The sequence below is a fragment of the Eptesicus fuscus genome, chromosome 4, assembly GCF_027574615.1.
Source record: "Eptesicus fuscus isolate TK198812 chromosome 4, DD_ASM_mEF_20220401, whole genome shotgun sequence".
Classification (NCBI taxonomy): Eukaryota; Metazoa; Chordata; class Mammalia; order Chiroptera; family Vespertilionidae; genus Eptesicus; species Eptesicus fuscus.
In genome coordinates, this window is record NC_072476.1 from 8276624 (window position 1) to 8295882 (window position 19259).

At 45.9% G+C, this 19259-nt stretch overlaps 1 protein-coding gene across 1 annotated transcript in view; it reads left to right on the forward strand.

Moving 5' to 3' along the window:
- The first annotated feature begins 4440 nt into the window (after nucleotides 1–4440).
- LOC129148786 (acyl-coenzyme A synthetase ACSM1, mitochondrial-like) overlaps nucleotides 4441–19259 on the forward strand; it is a 44961-nt gene continuing 30142 nt past the window's right edge. The window contains exons 1-4 of the mRNA XM_054714520.1: nucleotides 4441–4664; nucleotides 10723–10933; nucleotides 13843–14050; nucleotides 16782–16922. Coding sequence (XP_054570495.1) covers nucleotides 4473–4664; nucleotides 10723–10933; nucleotides 13843–14050; nucleotides 16782–16922 — 752 coding nt within the window. The 5' untranslated portion in view covers nucleotides 4441–4472. The remainder of the gene's footprint in view (nucleotides 4665–10722; nucleotides 10934–13842; nucleotides 14051–16781; nucleotides 16923–19259) is intronic.

A 19259-nucleotide genomic window follows, 5' to 3' on the forward strand; every position in this document is an offset into this window, starting at 1 on the left:
TCCTGGGTTTCGAGCTTGGTTCCCAGTGGGGGGCGTGCAGGAGGCAGCCAATCAGTGATTCTCTCTCATCATTGATGTTTCTGTCCCTCTCTCCCTCTCCCTTCCTCTCGAAATAAATAAAAAAATATATTTTTAAAAAGGACCTGAAAGTAAGCTGAGTCAAGTTTTATTGGTCTATTCTGGGGGTCTGTGGTCAAGCAGCAGCATCTAACTGCTGAAACCAGGCGAGGGGGCTTCCCTGTTTGCAGTGTTGATGTGCTTGAACCTCCAGTCTGTTTGTGAGGCCACCTTCCCTCAGTCAACCGTCTCATGGAAAGATAATTCTAGCTTAAGCCACTTTTTACCCTCAAACTTCAAGAAGGAACCTAAGAAAATAGGGTTTTGATTCTGTAACTGGACAAACAATGGGTCCATGCTGCCTGTCACTACATAAGCCAATTAAGCAGAGACAGGCTTGAATCACATACGAGCATTTACTCCAATACTAGAGGCCCAGTACACAAAATCCTTGCATGAGTAGGGTCCCTAGGCCTGGCTGAAGATCAGGGCTGATCAGGTTCCACGCCTCCCTGCCTCCTTCTCCCCTTGCTCCCTCAGTGTCTGCTGCTGCCACTGGTCGCCTGCCATGTCCCTGCCTCCCCGCCTGCTCCACCGCCAGGCTTCTACCCCCCACCTCTCTGCCTCCCCGCCTACTTCTTCCCTCAATTCCTCAATGCCCTGCCAGCTCCTCTGCCACTGGTCGCCTGCCATGTTCCGCACTGTCCCCTGGTGGTCAGCATACCTCATAGGGAGCAATCGAACTCCAGGTCTCCCGGTCAAACTCCTGAGGGGACACTTTGCATACACACAAACACACACACACACACACACACACACACACACACACACACACACTAGAGGCCCAGTGCACGAAATTCGTGTGTCGGGGGGGCAGTCCTTCAGCCATGCTTGCACCCTCTAACAATCCAGGACTGCTGGTTCCTAACCACTTGCCTGCCAGCCTGCATGATTGCCTCTAACCACTCTGCCTGCCTGCCTCATCATCCCTAACTGCTTGCCTGTCTCATCACCCCTAACTGCCTCTGCCTGCCTGCCTGATTACCCCTAACTATCTCTGTCTGCCTGCCTCATTGCCCCTCATATTACCCTTTTACTATTATACATAGTTGCCTTACTCCAAGTTATAAGGACCTGCTTATCATAGAGATAGAAAAGTTTTAGTTTTTACTCTTGATCATGGCAATTAACTAACAAATGGCCACCAAAAGGGTGATTTACCAAAGGGTGTATAGCAAATGGTTCTGTTAAGTCTTCTTCCATGAAAACGTGCATGTCGTGCATTGTATCTGCCTGGGTACATGAAAGAGTGAAGTTTCTGTCTGTCTTTGCAATCATATGAGCGAATTGTGTGAGACCCCAGCCCAGTCTGGTTTGGTGCTCACAGAATAATAGAGCTCTTTTTTTTTTCTTTGCTCCATTGGTGGAGATTTCCTAGAAGTTGCAGGATATCTTCCTTTTAATTTTTCCTTGACACTCTGACTTATGTCTCTCACCTTTGCTTTCCCTCAGTCCCCCACCCACAACAGTAACTTTCTCCAGGCTCACTTCACTGGAGTGTCTAGGACTGTGGTCGGCAAACTGCGGCTCGCGAGCCACATGCAGCTCTTTGGCCCCTTGAGTGTGGCTCTTTCACAAAATACCACGGCCTGGGCAAGTCTATTTTGAAGAATTGGCATTAGAAGAAGTTTAAGTTTAAAAAATTTGGCTCTCAATAGAAATTTCAATTGTTGTACTGTTGATATTTGGCTCTGTTGACTAATGAGTTTGCTGACCACTGGTCTAGGAGATCATACAATGCATCCGCCACCAGAACCACGATTCCTAACATTCCTGGTGCTCCCCACGCTCTCGGCTTCTGCTTCTGGTCCAGGGGCTGCCACCAGTACGACAACTCCCAGCATTTCTGGTGCTCCCTGTGTTTCTGCTTGTGGCCCAAGGCCCCTCTCCTCCTACTGCACAGCCTGGTCCGAGACCCCTCCTATCCCACTGTGAGGCTGAGGCACGGACGCTGGCCTTGCGTCACCGTGAGCCCAGCATCCCTTGCTTTGGCCCGAGTCCCCTCCCCTCCAGCCCACAGGCCCTTCCTTTGACCCAAGCCTTCTGCATGCCGGCCTAGGCCGGCTCCATGTCCACCGCCCACAGGCACCTCCTTCAGGGGTCGGCCTGGGTGGGTGGGAAGCTTGGTTTCCTCCGTTGCCAGGGGCAACCCAAGCCTCCTGCTCACTCTGGCTGGCTCCATGGCTGCCGCCATCTTTGTCCCACTAATTTGCATACTCACTCCTGATTGGCTGGTGGGCATCATGAAGTGATGGTCAATTTACATTTTTATTTTTTATTAATGTAGATATATATAGACAAGAGCCTGGTGCATGAAATTAGTGCACTGGGGGGGGGGGGCGGTTGTCCCTCAGCCCAGCCTGCACCCTCTCTAATCTGGGAACCCTCAGGGGATGTCTGACTGCCAGTTGAGGCCCAATCTCTGTCAGACATCCCACTCACAATCCGGGATTGCTGGCTCCCAACCGCTCGCCGTCTGCCTGCCTGATTGCCCCTAATCACTTCTGCCTGCCAGCCTGATCACCTGCTAACCACTCCCCTGCTGGCCTGATAGATGCCTAACTGCTCCCCTGCTGGCCTGATCGTCCCCAACTGCCCTCCCCTGCCAGCCTGGTCACCCCCAACTGCCCACCCCTGCAGGCCTGGTCACCCCCCCCCCCGCCACAGATTGTCCTCCCCTGTCAGCCTGGTCGCCCCCAACTGCCCTCCCCTGCCAGCCATCTTATGGTGGCCATCTTGTGACCACATGGGGGCAGCCATCTTTGTGAGGGTGTGACAGTCAATTTGCATATCACCTCTTTATTATATAGGATTGCCGGCAATATGGGAGAGCAGCAGGTCGCCCACAAAAATCTGCTCTGCCCCCCACCATAAGCCAGTTGTTTATATCAGTAGAAGTACAAAGGAAAGTAGGCAAAAGGGCAAATGGGCAGTTGACAGATATGCAAAATGGCTTAGGGTTTTTCAAAGGGCTTAGTGATGTGCAAGGGCTGGGATTATGGGGGAAATAGCCAAAGGGTGGGCCAAAAGGTCCGTTAACAGGTAAGCAGGCTGGAGATTTGCAAAGGCCTGCAGGTATGCAAAAAGGCTGTCTGGCGCCTCTGGTTTCTGCAGCAAAGTTTATCTTTCCATGATAATAGGCAGCTCCAAATGTGGAGGGCAGGCTGCATTTCCAGGTGAGCTCCCAGGTCCTGAGTGCACTGCCAGCCAGGTCAGAATGTGCCTTCTTTAATCAGAATGAAACAATCACGGTTAACAGAGCAGGATTAATATTTCCTACAATACTAGCTGGTTCCCCAACATTCTATTTCTGCCCCTTTCACTCCCATTTTAAGGGCATTTGTTGGCCTCTGGAGTGGCAAAGAAGTTTCATGGCTCAACTCTGATAATAGCTGCCCTGACGCTATCCTGGGAGGACCCTAAGGCTAGACCGCAGTCCAGGAGGGAAGGTGCTGTGGTATTAGCCTCATTAGCCCTGAGTATGGTTGTGTATATTTGTCAATATCCTCATAGTCTCAAGTGACTGAAACTTAATCTCAGGCAGGAAAACTGCTTGGCTTACAGAATCCAGGACAGGGTATTAACAAGAAGGGAGTGGAGATGCAGAGGGGCCTGAGGAGCACTATGGACCAGCAACTGGAAGGTGTTCCAGGTCCTCTCAGCCCCTCAGTCCCGTCTCTGCACATGAGTTTTCTTGTCTCCTGCAGAGCAGTCATCTCACATGACAGGAACCATAACCACCGACAGGTTCTCAGATGCGCACTTCGTGGCCTCCCCCGGAGACAGAGTGCCTTTACACCCTTCGGTAACAAGCACACACACACACACACACACACACACACACACACACACACACATATTTGAGAAAGGGATTGTGGACAGCTCAGTCTGGATTTAAAAAATTTCAAGTAATGACCCGATAACAGCTCCCATGAGAACGGCACAGTTGGGCTCCGCAGGAAGAGAAGTGTTAGAGCCAGGCTAGCATGGAGAACAGGACTTTCAAATGGTGAGTTTCCCACAAAGGGGCTGGTCCCATGGCTGCCAACCTGAGCTGAACTCCCAGGGGGTGAGAGAGAAGGAGAAGGCCCTCAGGAAGGTGTACCAACCTCATCTAGTAGCTATAATCCCTCTTTGCCTGTGGTTCCTGAGCTGGGAAGAGAAATCCTAAATCCTAAGTCACTAAGTTGTGCCTCCAAATACTGGTCAGCTGAAACCAAACTCCAGCCATGAACCAGAAATGTGCCTCGTCTTGTGGAGGGAAGTCCTGCTCCACGACTGACCTATTAGCCATCTCTTCCCGAAGCAGGTGGTGACTGAGAAGTCCGTGCCTGCTTCCTGAGGACTGCTCCGCCATGCAGTGGCTGATGAGGCTCCGGGTCCTTTGGGGCACCCACAAATCCTGCCACACCTTCCAGCCTGCCCCTTGGCACTTGCGCTCCCAGTCTGTATCAGCAACTGGCGCCCCGCGATGGAATGACCATGATACACCTGAGAAATTTAACTTTGCAAGTGATGTCCTGGACTACTGGACTCAAATGGAGAAGGTGAGGAGGCGCCTGTGACGGGGGGTGAGGATAGGCGTGATCTCTCTGGCTTATCTTGCTCCTCATAGGCTGAGGGCACAGACCCGATAAAGCGTCTGCCTCAACTTACCAGTGTCATGGGAAAAGCTTATGTTTTAGGGATCAATTCTCAATTCTCATTCTGGCCACTTCCACTCTTCTCTGAGTCTCAGTGGTTTTATCTGTGAAATGGGGACAATCTCCCTTAAGAAACATGACAGCAGGTAAAAGTATCTGGTACAGTCAGATAATAGTGACCAAATGCAAAGTTCTAACTACAAGGTCAGCAACTTGATGTTCATCTGAATTCTGACCTTCCACTGATGGGACTGTGAGCCTCACTGGAATTCATCTCATCAAACTTGGGCTCAACTTCAGGCTGCACAGAGGGAAGGGACAGGCCCCCTGCTGGTGCACCTGCGCACCTGACAGGTAGAGCTCAGTCAGCTGTCCTCCTGTGAGGAGAGGAAGGCCAGCTGCAGGCCTGGCTACCAAAGACGACTGGGGTGTGGCATTGGGGTCTGTCCAGAGAAACCAGTCCCTCAGCCTCTAGAGTTTACAGGTCTCTTCAGAAGACACCAAGTGCTGGAAACCGAAAGGGGAGCAGTGATGTGTACCCCAGGGGATGGGGTGGACAATGGGTGGTGTTCCAGCTACTAAGTCCCAGCTGATGATGATCACAGTGTGAAAAGTTACCCAACATTATCTTTGTAGAAAGAGAAAATTCTCCAGCAATGCAGTCTGACAGTTGATGGAATTTTTAAGTTTCCCATGGATTTAACATATGCGTTCACGTGCTAGTGTTCAAGGCCTATATGCCTTTCATGGGGCTTCTTCCTCCTTTCTCTGAGTTTTCATAATAACTCCCAGGAAAATAGAGCCTTGGTTAGGAGAGCCCTTTTATGATCCACATTTCCCAGATGAGAAAACTGAGGATCTGAGTTTTTCATAACCTACAGAAATTACATGCCTAAGTAGAGGAGCAGAATTTGGGTCCAGGTTGTCGAGTTCTAAAATACATTTTTAAACCTGTTCTCATGATCTGATGATGCCAAATCTTTTCCTTCAGACTATAACTTGACTTCCATTACTGCCCAGACCAAACATCTGACGAAGACCTTTGGGACTGTGAGATGGGCCGGAGAGGGAGGAGGTAGAGAGGAGGGAAGGAGCCATCACTTTATTCTCGCATTTATCTTCATAAAATTCTTATTCATCAGTTCATGCATCCACCCAGGGAGATAACCACCAAGTAAATAGGGTTCCCCATGAAATACCTGTTCTTGTTGGGTTTTATATCATTGTTATCAGTCACTGTCAAGTCATCCATATCTCCCAATGTCCCCCAGCACCCTCATTCCATTAATTTTCATGCTCACAACACTTCTGATCTGTTTCACTTTTCCAATTGCCTTAACCATGATCAGTGTCTCTCTAGTGATGTGTGGTGTCTTACACCTAGAAGTTTCTCAACTAACATTTGTGGAATAAATTAATTTTAAAACCTGCCTTACAATCCATAGATCTTGGTGCTCCTCCTATTAAAGACTGCAGAGGGCATGCCACTGGGGTCCACTCAGCTCCCTGAACCTCCCTTAAAACTTAACAGTCTTAAGTTAGAAATCCAACATTTTTATGTGCCTCTCTCCTGATTGTTGTGTGTGTATGTGGGTGCGCGCGGTCACGCAAAAAATTCTATATAATAAAAGGCTAATATGCAAATTGAAGGAACTGCAGAGTGATCAGTCCCTATGACACGCACTGACCACCAGGGGGCAGACACTCAACACAGGAGCTGCCTCCTGGTGGTAGTCAGTGTGTTCCCACAGGTAGAGTGCCGCTCAGCCAGAAGCCAGGCTCATGGCTAGTGAGTGCAGTGGCGATGGTGGGAGCCTCTCCTGTCTCTGCAACAGTGCTAAGGATGTCTGATCACTGGCTTAGGCCTGCTCCCCAGGGTTACAGGGCCTAAGCCATCAGTCAGACATCCCCCAAGGGTTCCTGGACTGCAAGAGGGCGCAGGCCGGGCTGAGAGGACCTCCCCCCACCTCTGAGTGCATGAATTTCATGCACTGGCCCTCTAGTTCATTATAAAACAAAAGAAAGTGCTTTGTCACCCTGGTTAGGTAGCTTAGTTGGTTCGAGCATCATCCCAATCCACCAAAGTTGTGGGTTTGATTTTTGGTCAACCAATGAATGCATAAATAAATGGAACAACAAATCAATGTTTCTCTCTCTCACTTCCTCTCTCTATAAAATGAATCAATGAATAAAATTTTTAAAGAATACGAGGCAAACCTTTTCTACATGCAATAAACTCACATGTGTGGAGATTTTGTTTGTTTTATTGTGACTTGGATGTCTTTATTTATCCTCACCCAAGGATATTTTTTCCCATTGATTTTTTAGAGAGAGGGGAAGGGAGTAAGAGGAAGAGGAGAGTGAGAGAAACATTGATGTGAGAGAGACACATCCATTGGTTGCCCTGACAGGGTCTGGAAATGAACCTACAACTGAGGTATGTGCCTTTGGCTGGAAATCTAACTCTAGACCCTTCAGTTCACAGGTCTACGTTCTAACAACTGAGTCAAACCTGTCAGGGCTTTTTTTTTAAATTAAAAATTGCTTTCAATTACAATTGACATACAATGTTATATTCATAAGTTAAATAAATGTGTAATCATTAGGTTGTATACCTGAAACTGAGCTCTAGACTATTCCTATCACCCCAAAAGCTTTCTTTTGTCCTTTCTCAGCCAATCCCCTCCCACCCCCACCCTGGGCCCCAGGCAACCACTGACCTGCTCTTGCACCCTTTTGTGTCTGGTTTCTTTTACTCAGCGTAATGTTTGTGTGGATTAGTTGTTTGTCTTTTTTTTTTTTTTTTGTAATCCTCACCAGAGGATATTTTTTTCATTGATTTTTTTTTTTTTTTTAGAGAGAGAATGGGAGGGTGAGGGAGAAAGAGAGAAAGAGAGAGAACATGGACATGTGAGAGACACAGCCATTAGTTGGTATCTGGCCGGGATCGAACCTGCAACCCTGGTTCTTGCCCTTAACCAGGAATCAAACCTGGAACCCTTTGGTTCAAGGGCAGACACTCTAACCGCACTGGCCAGGGCTGTTCATTTCTTTCTACTGCTGAGTTACTTACTCAGTGTTTTATCTTTTAAAATGATTTCTCAATATCCCTTGGTTTCAGATCTCACCCCTTAAAATTTTAAATTTCAAATCTAGTTTAAGGATTGTATTTTATCTTCTCAAAAACTTAATGTCAATATCACATTATCAAATTAATCCTTAGCACAGAAATACATAACTACTAAAGTGATATCTTCTTCAAGGTGCAGGAGTTAGGATCTAACACAGTCCAAATTCTGAGCAACAATTGTTTTCTATCTTGTTATACCAGCTTTTTCATCATTTTTACAATCCTGCAGAAATCTTGTATACTGAAATAGGCTCTCTATAAGCAGTGCACAACTTGTCATCAGTACTTGTTAATATTTTTTAACCTGTAGGGCAAGAATTTTTTCACAGCACTGATTTTTTTTTAATATATTTTATTGATTTTTTACAGAGAGGAAGAGAGAGGGATAGAGAGCTAGAAACATCGATGAGAGAGAAACATCGATCAGCTGCCTCTTGCACAACCCCTACTGGGGATGTGCCCGCAACCAAGGTACATGCCCTTGACCGGAATCGAACCAGGGACCCTTGAGTCCGCAGGCCGATGCTCTATCCACTGAGCCAAACCGGTTTTGGCAGCACTGATTTTTTTAAAGCTGTAGAGACACACATGTATATGCACATATATTAATCTTATCTCAGATGAGATACATTCTTTGGTTCCAATCATCTGAGTCAAAAAATCATGTTGGTGCATCTATGGGGGGGAAATTGCTGGAAAAATATACACTAAACCATTTCAGTGCTAACATGCAGGGAGTAGGAATGTGATGAGAAATTTGAAGAAATCCTTTTGTGTATAAGAACCTTTCTGCTCATAAGTTTCTGTATTGCCTGAACTTTTACTCTGAACATGTTTTGTTTTGAGAATAAGAAATCTTTTTAAAAAAATCATGTTCATTATGGAAAACTTGGGGAAAATAGACGGTTGAGTTAAACAAAAAAATTGGCCATAAATATTTAAACCATTTACATATGGGCACATATGTGTGCCTTGTTTACCATGATATCTTTTTGGTATAAGAACAGTGCCTAAGAAATAATAAGATCTAACTAATATTGAATGAATAAGTGAATAATTATGATTAAATTTGAATTATAATGTAAATATGGTTTTGCTTATATAAATTGATATGTTGTTAGCATTTTATTGCAAAAAAACGGTTTTATTAATTCTATAATTTTGTTGACAGCATATAGTTAGATCCTGCCAATCTTTCTCTTTGGGAAATTTAGTTCCCTTTCCTTTAAAGCAATTACTAATAGGGAAGGACTTACTACTGCCATCTTGTTAATTGTTTTCTTGATATCATAGCTTTTATTTTTGTCCCTCATTTCCTCTTTTACAGCTTTCTTTTGTGTTTGGTTGATTATTTTTGTAGTGATATGTTTTGATTCTCTTCTCATTTCCTTCTGTGTATATTCTGTGAATTATATATATTACATATAATGTCTTAAAGTTATAGACATCTATTTTAAACTAATAACAACTTAACTTCAATTGCTTATAAAACCCTATTTCTAAATAAATTTAAATAATAATAAGAATTATAAAGATATATAAAAAGAAAAAAGACTTATATCCAAAATATAGAAAGGACTCAAACTCAACAAGAAACAACCCACTTAAAAAATTGGCAAAAGATTCTGAACAGATATATCATTTGAGAGCCACACACACAGCAAACAAGCCAACAAAGATACTCAACATTACTTTTTATTAGGGAATTTATAAATAAATGAATAAATAAATAAATTCCTACATCTCACTCGCCACTGAATGTTGCCAACAAGTTTCACTCTTTTCCTTCTGTCCCAGAGAGGGGCTGGGGACCCAGCGACACCTCCTCCCAACCCTGGGACCCCACATCAGAGAAGGGGGGTGCAAAAGTGAGCAGAGCATCACACCATGCCCCACCGTTCTGAGTGTGGCGTTAGCTGTGTGGCCATTTGCTGGTTGCTGCAGATCCTTGACTGTTTCAAGAGCCCCAACAAAGCCATTTCAGTCTGTTTACTTGATGTTTCTCTGAAGGAATAGGGCCTGGACCTTCCCAGTCTGCTTCTTACAAATTTCACCATTAGAGGTAACTTAATTTTAAAAATGAATTTCCCCAAATATTCAGAGCCTAAACTAGCCTCTTTTATTGTGTAGCAATTATGATAATAGTCATATTTATTGAGTACCTACTGTTATGTACACTTTACTCATTAAATAACTCATTTAGATTTTATGACCTTCTAGGTAATATTGACCCACTTCATAGATAAGAATGCTGGAGCACAAAGAGAACGCACTGTCTACATGAAACTGAGACACGTGGGGATGGAGCTTTTTAAGTCTTCAACTGGAGACATGAAGCTATTCATGGTTTTATATGACTTGAGAGGAGATGGCTACAGTAGACCAAAAGAAGTTGGCTGGATCACACCCGAACTTTACTTGGCTCTTTAAATGATTTAAAATGAGGTCTCAGGCCCTAGCCTGTTTGGCTTAGTGCATAGAGTGTTGGCCTATGGACCAAAGGGTCCCAAGTTCGAGTCCAGTCAAGGGCATATACCTTGATTGCAGGCTCTTCCCCAGCCTGGGCACTGGTCAGGGCCCATACAGGAGGCAACCAATGGATGTGTTTCTCTCACATCAATATTTTTCTCAGTCTTTCCCTTTCTCTTCCACTCTCTCTAAAAATCCTCGAGTGAGGATTAAAAAATAATAATTAAAAAATAAATAAATAAAATGGGGTCTTAATTCCTGAGCTATGCTCACACTGGAATGTGCCTATGACAGTGGATTGGGGAAATAAGTGCCCTTTTCCTCTGAAGCAGGAAGTAACACATGGTGTATGATCTTGACCAGGAAGGCAAAAGAGGCCCCAACCCAGCCCTGTGGTGGGTGAACAGCCAAGGAGACGAAGTGAAGTGGAGTTTCAGAGAGCTGACAGACTTCACCTGCCGCGCAGCCAACGTCTTCACGCAGACCTGTGGCCTGCAGCAGGGAGACCGTCTCGCCTTGATTCTGCCTCGAGTGCCTGAGTGGTGGCTGGTGACCATAGGCTGCATGCGAACAGGTCAGTGACTCAGAGAGACCCGTGGGGACCTTAGGGATGTCCTAGAGCCAACTGGTCCAGGAACACCAGGTGCTTTCTCCTCCCCCACATTCTGTCTTCTTCACAGTCTTTCCCTTTCTCAGACTCCCTCACATATTTGTACCCCTTATCCCTCACTCTGTCCCTCACCCTCACATACGCTCAAACGCAATGTCACACACACACACACACACACACACACACACACACACACACACACACACTTTCTCTTGCACAGTCTCAGACATTATTACTATTGTGAAATTCATAAATTGTTAACCTTTTGCCATATTGGAGCCTCAAACTGAGTTAGTAAAGAGTCAGTTGCAAACATTGCGACACCCATAAATACCATGTAAATACTCATAAACCCTGGATCCCAGACATTTCCTTCACATCACCACAGCAGGCTTACCAAACAAGAAGTCTGACATTGGTACAATATATGTTACTTGATAGCTATCCACAGTCCACATTCCCCAATTGCCTTAATAATGTCCTTGACAGCCACTTCTTTCTTTAAGTCCAAAATCCAATTGAGGTTCATGCATTGCATTTAGTTGTCATGTCTTCTCCGTCTCCTTTAGCCTAGAAGGGTTCTCTAGCCTTTTCTGCATGGCAATGACATTTTGAAGTGTCTAATCCAGTTGCATTGCAGGCGGTGCACCCAAATGTGTATTTCTGACTCTTGCTTCATGATTATATTCATCTTAAAACATCTTAGCAGCAGTGCTGGGAGGACAGTGCTGTGTCTTTGTCGGTGCATCACATGAGGGGCCTATGCAGTTGTTTTGTCTTCCATCAGTGACACTGTTGATCTCGTTAGAAGGGTGGTAGTCAACTGTGTCAAGGCACCTTTTCTCTTCCTGACCAGTAAGAAGTCTGTGGGGCAACACTTATGAGTCTAGTGACTATCCTGCTCCCACTGACTTTCACCCCATGGTTTGAGTGTCCACTGGTGATTCTTGACTGAGTTGAATATTATTATGGTGGTTTTACATGAGGATTTTCTGTTTATATCACCCCCTCTACATTCATTAGTTAGCATTTTTCTGTAGAGATTTTCATTTCCCTTTTAATTGCTTATCTATCTATCTATCTATCTATCTATCTATCTATCTATCTATCTATCTATCTATCTATCTACCTACCTACCTACTTACCTACCTAGCTAGCTATCCAATTTAGAATCAGAATGGAACTCATGGATTTTTTTAAATCAGTTGAATCATATGTTCACACAACAGTCTGTTCATGCTCTTGCTTATATATTCTTTCTCTCTTTTTTCCTCATAAAATAGTTGATTAATCCATCTAGTTCCTGTGGAATCAAACGTTAATAGCAACAGCAGAGGGAGCATAAAGAAGCCATGTGACCTGTATAGCCCATGAGAAACCCAAGATGTGAGCTGAGCCCTCTGGGAAAAGCATAACTAAAGAGGATTAGAAGCAGAGAAAGGGAATTCCAAGAACAGGCTCGGCACACGCAAAGGCTTACAGTCAGGAGTTGCCTATGTGAACGGCCATTTTGAAATAGAGAATAGAGGTGTGGGATAGCAAGGTGGAGTGTGGGCAGCATCTTCAGTGTCAGAATGGGGAGCGTGGAGTTTTCTGGAGAGAGGACACAGGTGTTAGTGAAGAGAAGTGAAGGAGAACGTGGTGGGCAGGCAGGCTAAATGGCCATCTCAGGAGTGATTAAAGAAAATTGAGTTTATTTAAGGAAAACGGGGTGGGGGATGGGATACCCAAAGGGAAGGGCTGCACAGCGCCGAGCCAAGGGGATGATGGTGCGCCCAGGAGCAGGAGTTTCATCCTTCTATGCTGTCACGGTGGGAACCTATTGTCGTCAGTGGGTTTGGGCGCTGAGCTGGTGGGGATGGAATGCAGGTGTGCCATCGGGTGTCTTCAGGACAATTTCACTCCCTTATATGGTCTGATTCCTGGTGTCCAGCAAGCATTTCCTGGTCTTTGTTCTCCTGTGGCAGGAAGCTTACAAATGGCTGTCAAGGGTTGGATTGCCTTCTAGTCCTAACAACAGGAAATGTGGGAAGAAAGTTGATGCTCTGTGGAACTTACACAGATTATAATATGGAAGTTCCTGGGCAAGGCATCTGCTGGGGAGATTAGAACCCAATAGGTGCACACAAATACTTGAACTAATTGTTGGTGACAGCAGATGGAAGGCAGGGAATGTAGGAAAGTTCCAGGGACAATGTGGTTAATTTGGACGTGAGGGATGAAGGAAAGAAGGGATTCCCAATGACACAGGGATGAGAGAGGGAGTGGGAGGAGAAAAGTGGGGGCTGGGATGCAGCTATTCCTGATGTCAGAGACTCTATCCTCCTTGCATCTGTGCTCCCAGGCCCCGTGTGAACTATTGTAAGGTAGGATCCACCTGTCTACTGGCTGCACCCATCTAGAGTAGAAAGGTTTAGGTCAAGCCTTTCAAATGTTAATGTGCATGGGAATCATTTGGAGGTCCTGTTAAAAGGCAGATTCTGGCCCTGCCACCTTGGCTCAGTGGTTGCACATTGACCTATGAACCAGGAGGTCATGGTTCAATTCCCAGTTGCGGCAGGTGCCCCAGTTGCAGACTAGATCCCCAGTGTGGGCGTGCAGGAGGCAGCCAATCAATGATTCTCTCTCATCACTGATGTTTCTATCTCTTCTCTCCCTCTCCCTTCCTCTCTGAAATAAACAAAAATGTATTTTAAACAAAATTTTTAAAAATGCAGGTTCTGATTGGGTAGGTTTGGGTGAGGAATGATGGTGCTGAAACTGCGGGCCTTTGCAAGGCAAGGGGTTAGGGGATTTGTATGCAGATCAGCCAGGCCTGAAGGCCATGGTTGTGAAAGAGAAAGTGAAACAAATAATTTCTTTCTCATCCCCAGGGATTATCTTCATGCCAGGGACAACCCAGATGAAGGCCAAGGACATTCTCTACCGACTGAAGGAGTCTAACGCCAAGAGCATCGTGACCACAGATGCCCTGGCCCCGGAGGTGGACTCTGTGGCTTCTAAGTGTCCCGCTCTGAAAACCAAGCTCCTGGTGTCTGACCACAGCCGTGAGGGGTGGCTGGACTTCCGATCTCTGATTAAGTGAGTTTCGGGTGTGATGGAGGTGCTCTCTGAGGAACGGTGGGAGAAGGCCATGCACACCCAAGCGCTGTAGACAGACAGCCGGTGGTAGGAAGCTCACCAGGCCTGGCTCCAGAAACCTCTTTCCAGCTATGTCCCTGACCTGCTGTGTGACCCTGGGCTACTTCCTTCCCCTCTCTTAGCCAAGGTTGCTTCATCTGTAATATCAGGACATTGCACTTCTATGCTTCTCTCCCTAAACTTTGATCACCCCTGGGATGTGAAAGGAGGTGTACCATCAGAGTATTACTGTGTTTCAAGTTTCTCGTAGGTGGGAGTCTAAAAGACTATTCATATATAAATATAAATACATATATGGGAATAAGTTGAATGAGGGGTTAAAATGGATCCTTAAGGTGAAAGCTGAGACTGGAAGAAAACATGAGGCTGTGACTGGCAGAGGCTTTTGGGGGCAAACATCTCCCAGAGTGTGGGTGCCCTTCGAAAGTTAGGGAAATGCCAGGAGGTCAGAGAGACCCTCCACCTCCAATCCTTTAATTCTGTGAGCCTTCAGGCATTTTTTACACTGTCCACCTAAGAAACGCCCAGACCTGCAGGAAAGTTTTATGAGTTTATTTGAGCCAAACTGACAACATGTGCTGGGGAGCAAGACCTCAAATGTTCCGGGGGAAAAGAGTTTTGTAGCTTCTCTCATGCATTTGAAACTCAGGAGGGGACACAAGAAAGACTAAGGTGGGAGAAAGCCAGGTGGGGATGGGATCACAGGATAGTTAAGATTCTCTGCTCCCTTGAGGGGTCACACCCCCTTCAAGGGATATTACTTTCCGTATTTCAAGGGCGTGTTAACCTAGATGCACAAGAGCAATGGACAGGCTTGCTTAAGGCAAAGATAACCCTTTCACCAGAGAAGCTCTGTGTCAGGGGCCTGACTCCCGCCATGCCCTGCCCGGGCAGGGATTTATGATCAGATCACCTGGGAGCTTAGTTCACAGAGCCCCTGTTCCACCCGCAGCTCAAACCTTGCTGGGTGTCTTTTCTTTGTCTCTTTTCTTTTTCTGAGGTAACACTGGTTTATAAGGTATAAGTTGCACTGCGTTTGTTTTCTTGAAGGAACCCTTCTGTTTTTAAAGTAAAATGTTACTCAACCTCAAAAGGCAAACACAGTGACATCATGCCTTGTATTAGACTCTAAGGTTTGGAGTTGGGGCTCTCCCTCTAGGGAACACGCCCTCACCTCCCCCTGCGCTACCTTAGCCTCTCTCTCTCCTCAACACCAAGGGCCCTTCTTCTGCCCGAACTAGTTTCCTGAGCCAATGCAGCCCCTCTGGCTCACCTCTACTACCTCTGTGGCTTCTAGAGAAACTTTCTTTTATAATTTGAATAAACAAATAAAGTTAGAGAGTTAAACAACAAAAAATAAAAACTTAAATAAATAATATTGTTGCCCAGCCCTCATGTCTCAGTGGTTGAGCTTCGACCTATGAACCAGGAGGTCAAGGTTCTATTCCTAGTCAGGGCACATGCCCTGGTTGCAGGCTTGATCCAAGGTGTGGGGAGGAAAAGGGGAGAGGGCATGCAGGAGGCAGCCAATCAATGATTCTCTCTCATCATTGATGTTTCTACCTCTCACTACCTCTCTCTTCCTCTCAGAAATCAATAAAACATACTTTTAAAAATAGTACTGTTGAAAAATCCCTTAAATTGCCCAGAGTCAGGACTGTACCATTTCTCAGCAAGAGCCAGTGTTCCCTCCAGCATTTGGATGATCCACAGTTTATTTGATCAACACAGGAAGCTCACAAACCCAATCATCGCAGGCCAGGCCCGGAGACTGAGTGTAGAAGCTCCCAGGAATCAAGGCCCACTGATTCTTCCTTCTTTCACTCTCACTCTCCCTCGCTTCCTCTGCTCCTTCCCCCTCCCCCACTTATCACCAAGGTTATGAAGTGAAATTCCTGTAAAGTTAGTTTGTATGAAAGCAAGCTTAGTAGTGTGAGTAAGAGGACAGTCTATGCATCACACTGGGTTTGAACCCTGGCTCTGCCAATTGCTGGCTGTATGTCTTCAGGCAAATTACCTAACCTCTCTGAGCCTCAGTTTCCTCATCCACAAAGGGAGCATGACAGGTTGGGCATAGTCACCTCTTGGGATTGCTCTGAATATTGAATGAGTTCTTATTTGTAAGTCATTTACTAGTAGAGCATTTTCAAAAACAGTAAGTTCTATTTCAATGTTTGTTAAATTATAAAATACTCGGCTGTGTTTTCCCCATTTTTTAAATGAAGAAATGTCAGTGCTCTTACCCAAGTCACCCATAAACTCTGTTTGATGCTTCAGACCTGGAGACCAGTGTTCCCTCCAGTGTTGCAAAACCCCAGGTTTCTCCACTGGCCCGGTAGCTAGGTTGGTTAGAGTGCCAAGGTTGTGGGTTTGATCCCTGGTCAATGCACATACAACAATCAACTAATGCATGCATAAATAAGTGGAACAGCAAATCCAAGTTTCTCTCTCTCTCTCTCTCTCTCTCTCTCTCTCTCTCTCTCTCCCTCTCCCTCTTTCTTTCTCCCTCTCTCCCTCTCTCCCTCCCTCCCTCCCTCTCGCTCCCTTCCTCTCTCTAAAATCTATACAAGCAAACCATGTTACTGCCTTTGACCCTCATGTTGTTTCTTTGGCTTACCCTAAGGGTGGGAGCCAGGAGACTTGACTTCTTTTCTGTTCAATCCCTTTGTAGGTCAGCATCCCCAGATCACACCTGCATTAAGTCAAAGACCACGGACCCAATGGTCATCTTCTTCACCAGTGGCACCACTGGCTTCCCCAAGATGGCAAAACACGGCCATGGACTTGCCTTGCGACACTCCTTCCCTTCATGGTAGGAAAGAGGCCACCAACTTAGTGGCTGGGTCACACTCTGGGGCAAGGGGTGTGTGTGTGTGTGTGTGTGTTGTGGTGTGTGTGTGTGTGTTGGGAAAGGTGCTCTAAGTAGAACCAAGTCCATCCTGCTTCTCCCTTCTGCTCTCTTTGGTTCAGACCACTGAGGGTCTCAGAGGCGAAGGTCTGGACTTCTAAGTGTGTGTTCACAGAAGCGTCCCAGTGACAAGGGGGTCCTGCCTGAGCACCTTCACAGGTGTGGAGGGGACATGGGTGGAGGCAGCAGGCATTCTGCAAGCTGCACAAATGACAAGCCATGTGTCTTTGTCACTGGTTCCAGGTTTGGTGGGAGGAGGACAGAAAGTTCTAGCGATGTAAACTGTACAAATACGGAGGTGGAGTTTCCCAATCATGAGCCATTAGGGGGAAGTAATACCTGGAACCAAGCAACTGCCTTTAACCTAAAATAAATAATTGTAGAGGCTGAAGACATAGCCTTGGGTTATCCATGTAATAAATTTTAATCTAAACATCTTTTCCCTCCTACTTCCTCCTTCCCAACTAGTAATATGCAGACCAGACCAAGTTTTGTGGGGAAGTATGGGACTTGGTTGGAAAGTCTGTAAGGAGGATTTTCCAAAGAGTCGGAGGCCTCTGGGGGACCTTGCCAAAGGCGATAGCCCCTACCTTGACTTTTCCAAACAAGACTGATCCCCTCAGTGTTTTGGTGGAATCTCTATATTTAATCTTTAATACCCGACGTTGAAGAAGCATGTGCTTTCTAATGATATTTACCCTGCTGATTGTATCTAGAGGTTAAATTCAGTTCAAGCTGTTGTTACAATAAGAGGGTAACAGTGCAGGCAATCAGGCTGTTTTGGTTCCTAAAGCCAAACAAGCCCCTTAGCCTTCTCTTTCACAGAAACGTGTGTCAAAGAAATCTGTTCATCCGTCTCTCAGGGTCTGCTGGTCAGCCCCGGCAAAGTTCTATGTGTTTTGTACCTTATTAAGCAGACCAGAGGACAGAGAGGTGTCTTGTGGACACTGGGCATCTGTGCTAATGATATCACTTGATCAGCAAAACCCTGGAGGAATGGGGGAGGAAAGAAGGGGAGAGTTTATGTGTAGTCAGAATAACACAAGCAAAGGCATAAAGATATAAAAGGTAGCATTCATAGCCCCGCTGGCGTGGTTCAGTGATTGAGCATTGACCTATGAACTTGGCTCAATGCCAAGTCAGGGCACATGCCAAGCTTTTGGACTCTATCCTGGTGTGGGGCATGCAGGAGGTAGTCAATCAATGATTCTCTTCACCATTGATATTTCTGTCTCTCTTTACCTGTCCCTTCCTATCTGAAATCAATAAAAATATATTTTAAAAAGTAGCACTCATAGAACTACAGAGATTTGAGAGGAGCTGCTGCTCAGGGTGTCAGGGAGGCACAGATGGGAGCAGCTGAGAAAGTGAATGGGGCCCAGAGCACACAGGGTCGTGGGGACATTGGTGTAGAGATTGGAAAAAGAGTGGGCAGTATCGAAAGGTTGTGAACAAGGGAGAGACCTAATCAAATTTCTATTTTGAAAAGATCACTGTGGCTGCAGGGTAGAGAATGGCTGGGAATAAGAATAGATTTAGAAAGACCTGTTAGAGGGTCTTAGAATAATTTAGGTGCAATATGGTGGTGGTTTGGACAAGGTGCTGGGGACTCGGAGGAAGTTAAGAAGTCTGAGATTTTAGGAGATAGAATGGGAAGGTGTGCTGGCAAGATTTGGGAGGTGGGAGGGGCTGGAGAGTCAAGGTGGACTCCCAGGTTTTGAGCTTGGACAGTAATGACATTCACTGAAACACAGAGAGCACTGGAGAATAATTAGTCCAGGGAGGCAGGAGAGATTAGGATGCTCTGGGATTGAGATGCCAAGAGACATCCCAGAAGAGGTGTCCAGTGGGCAGTTGGGTCTGAAGCTCAGAACAGAGGTCCTTAGCTTGTAATTTCTGTGGTGTGCCACAGCCCTAAGCGATGGGAAGAGGGAGTGTGAATGGCTCTCCCGGCCCCTCCCTACTATTGGAAGAGCTCTTCAAAGCCATAGCTTGCTAATGGGAGAGTTGAGTTTTTCTCAAGAAGTTATGCACACAGAGGTCCCTCAGAAACAGTAAGAGTAGGTGGAAAAATGCTTCAGACCTAGCTGAGTAGCCTCTGGATTCAATTTTCTTTCTCTCCATCTACAGCTGTTTCTGTTGTATGTGTGTGTTTTTAAAAATTAAATCTTTATTGTTCAAAGTATTACATATGTCCCCCTTCTCCCCCATTCCCTCCATCTAGCCCACCCCACCCCCTGT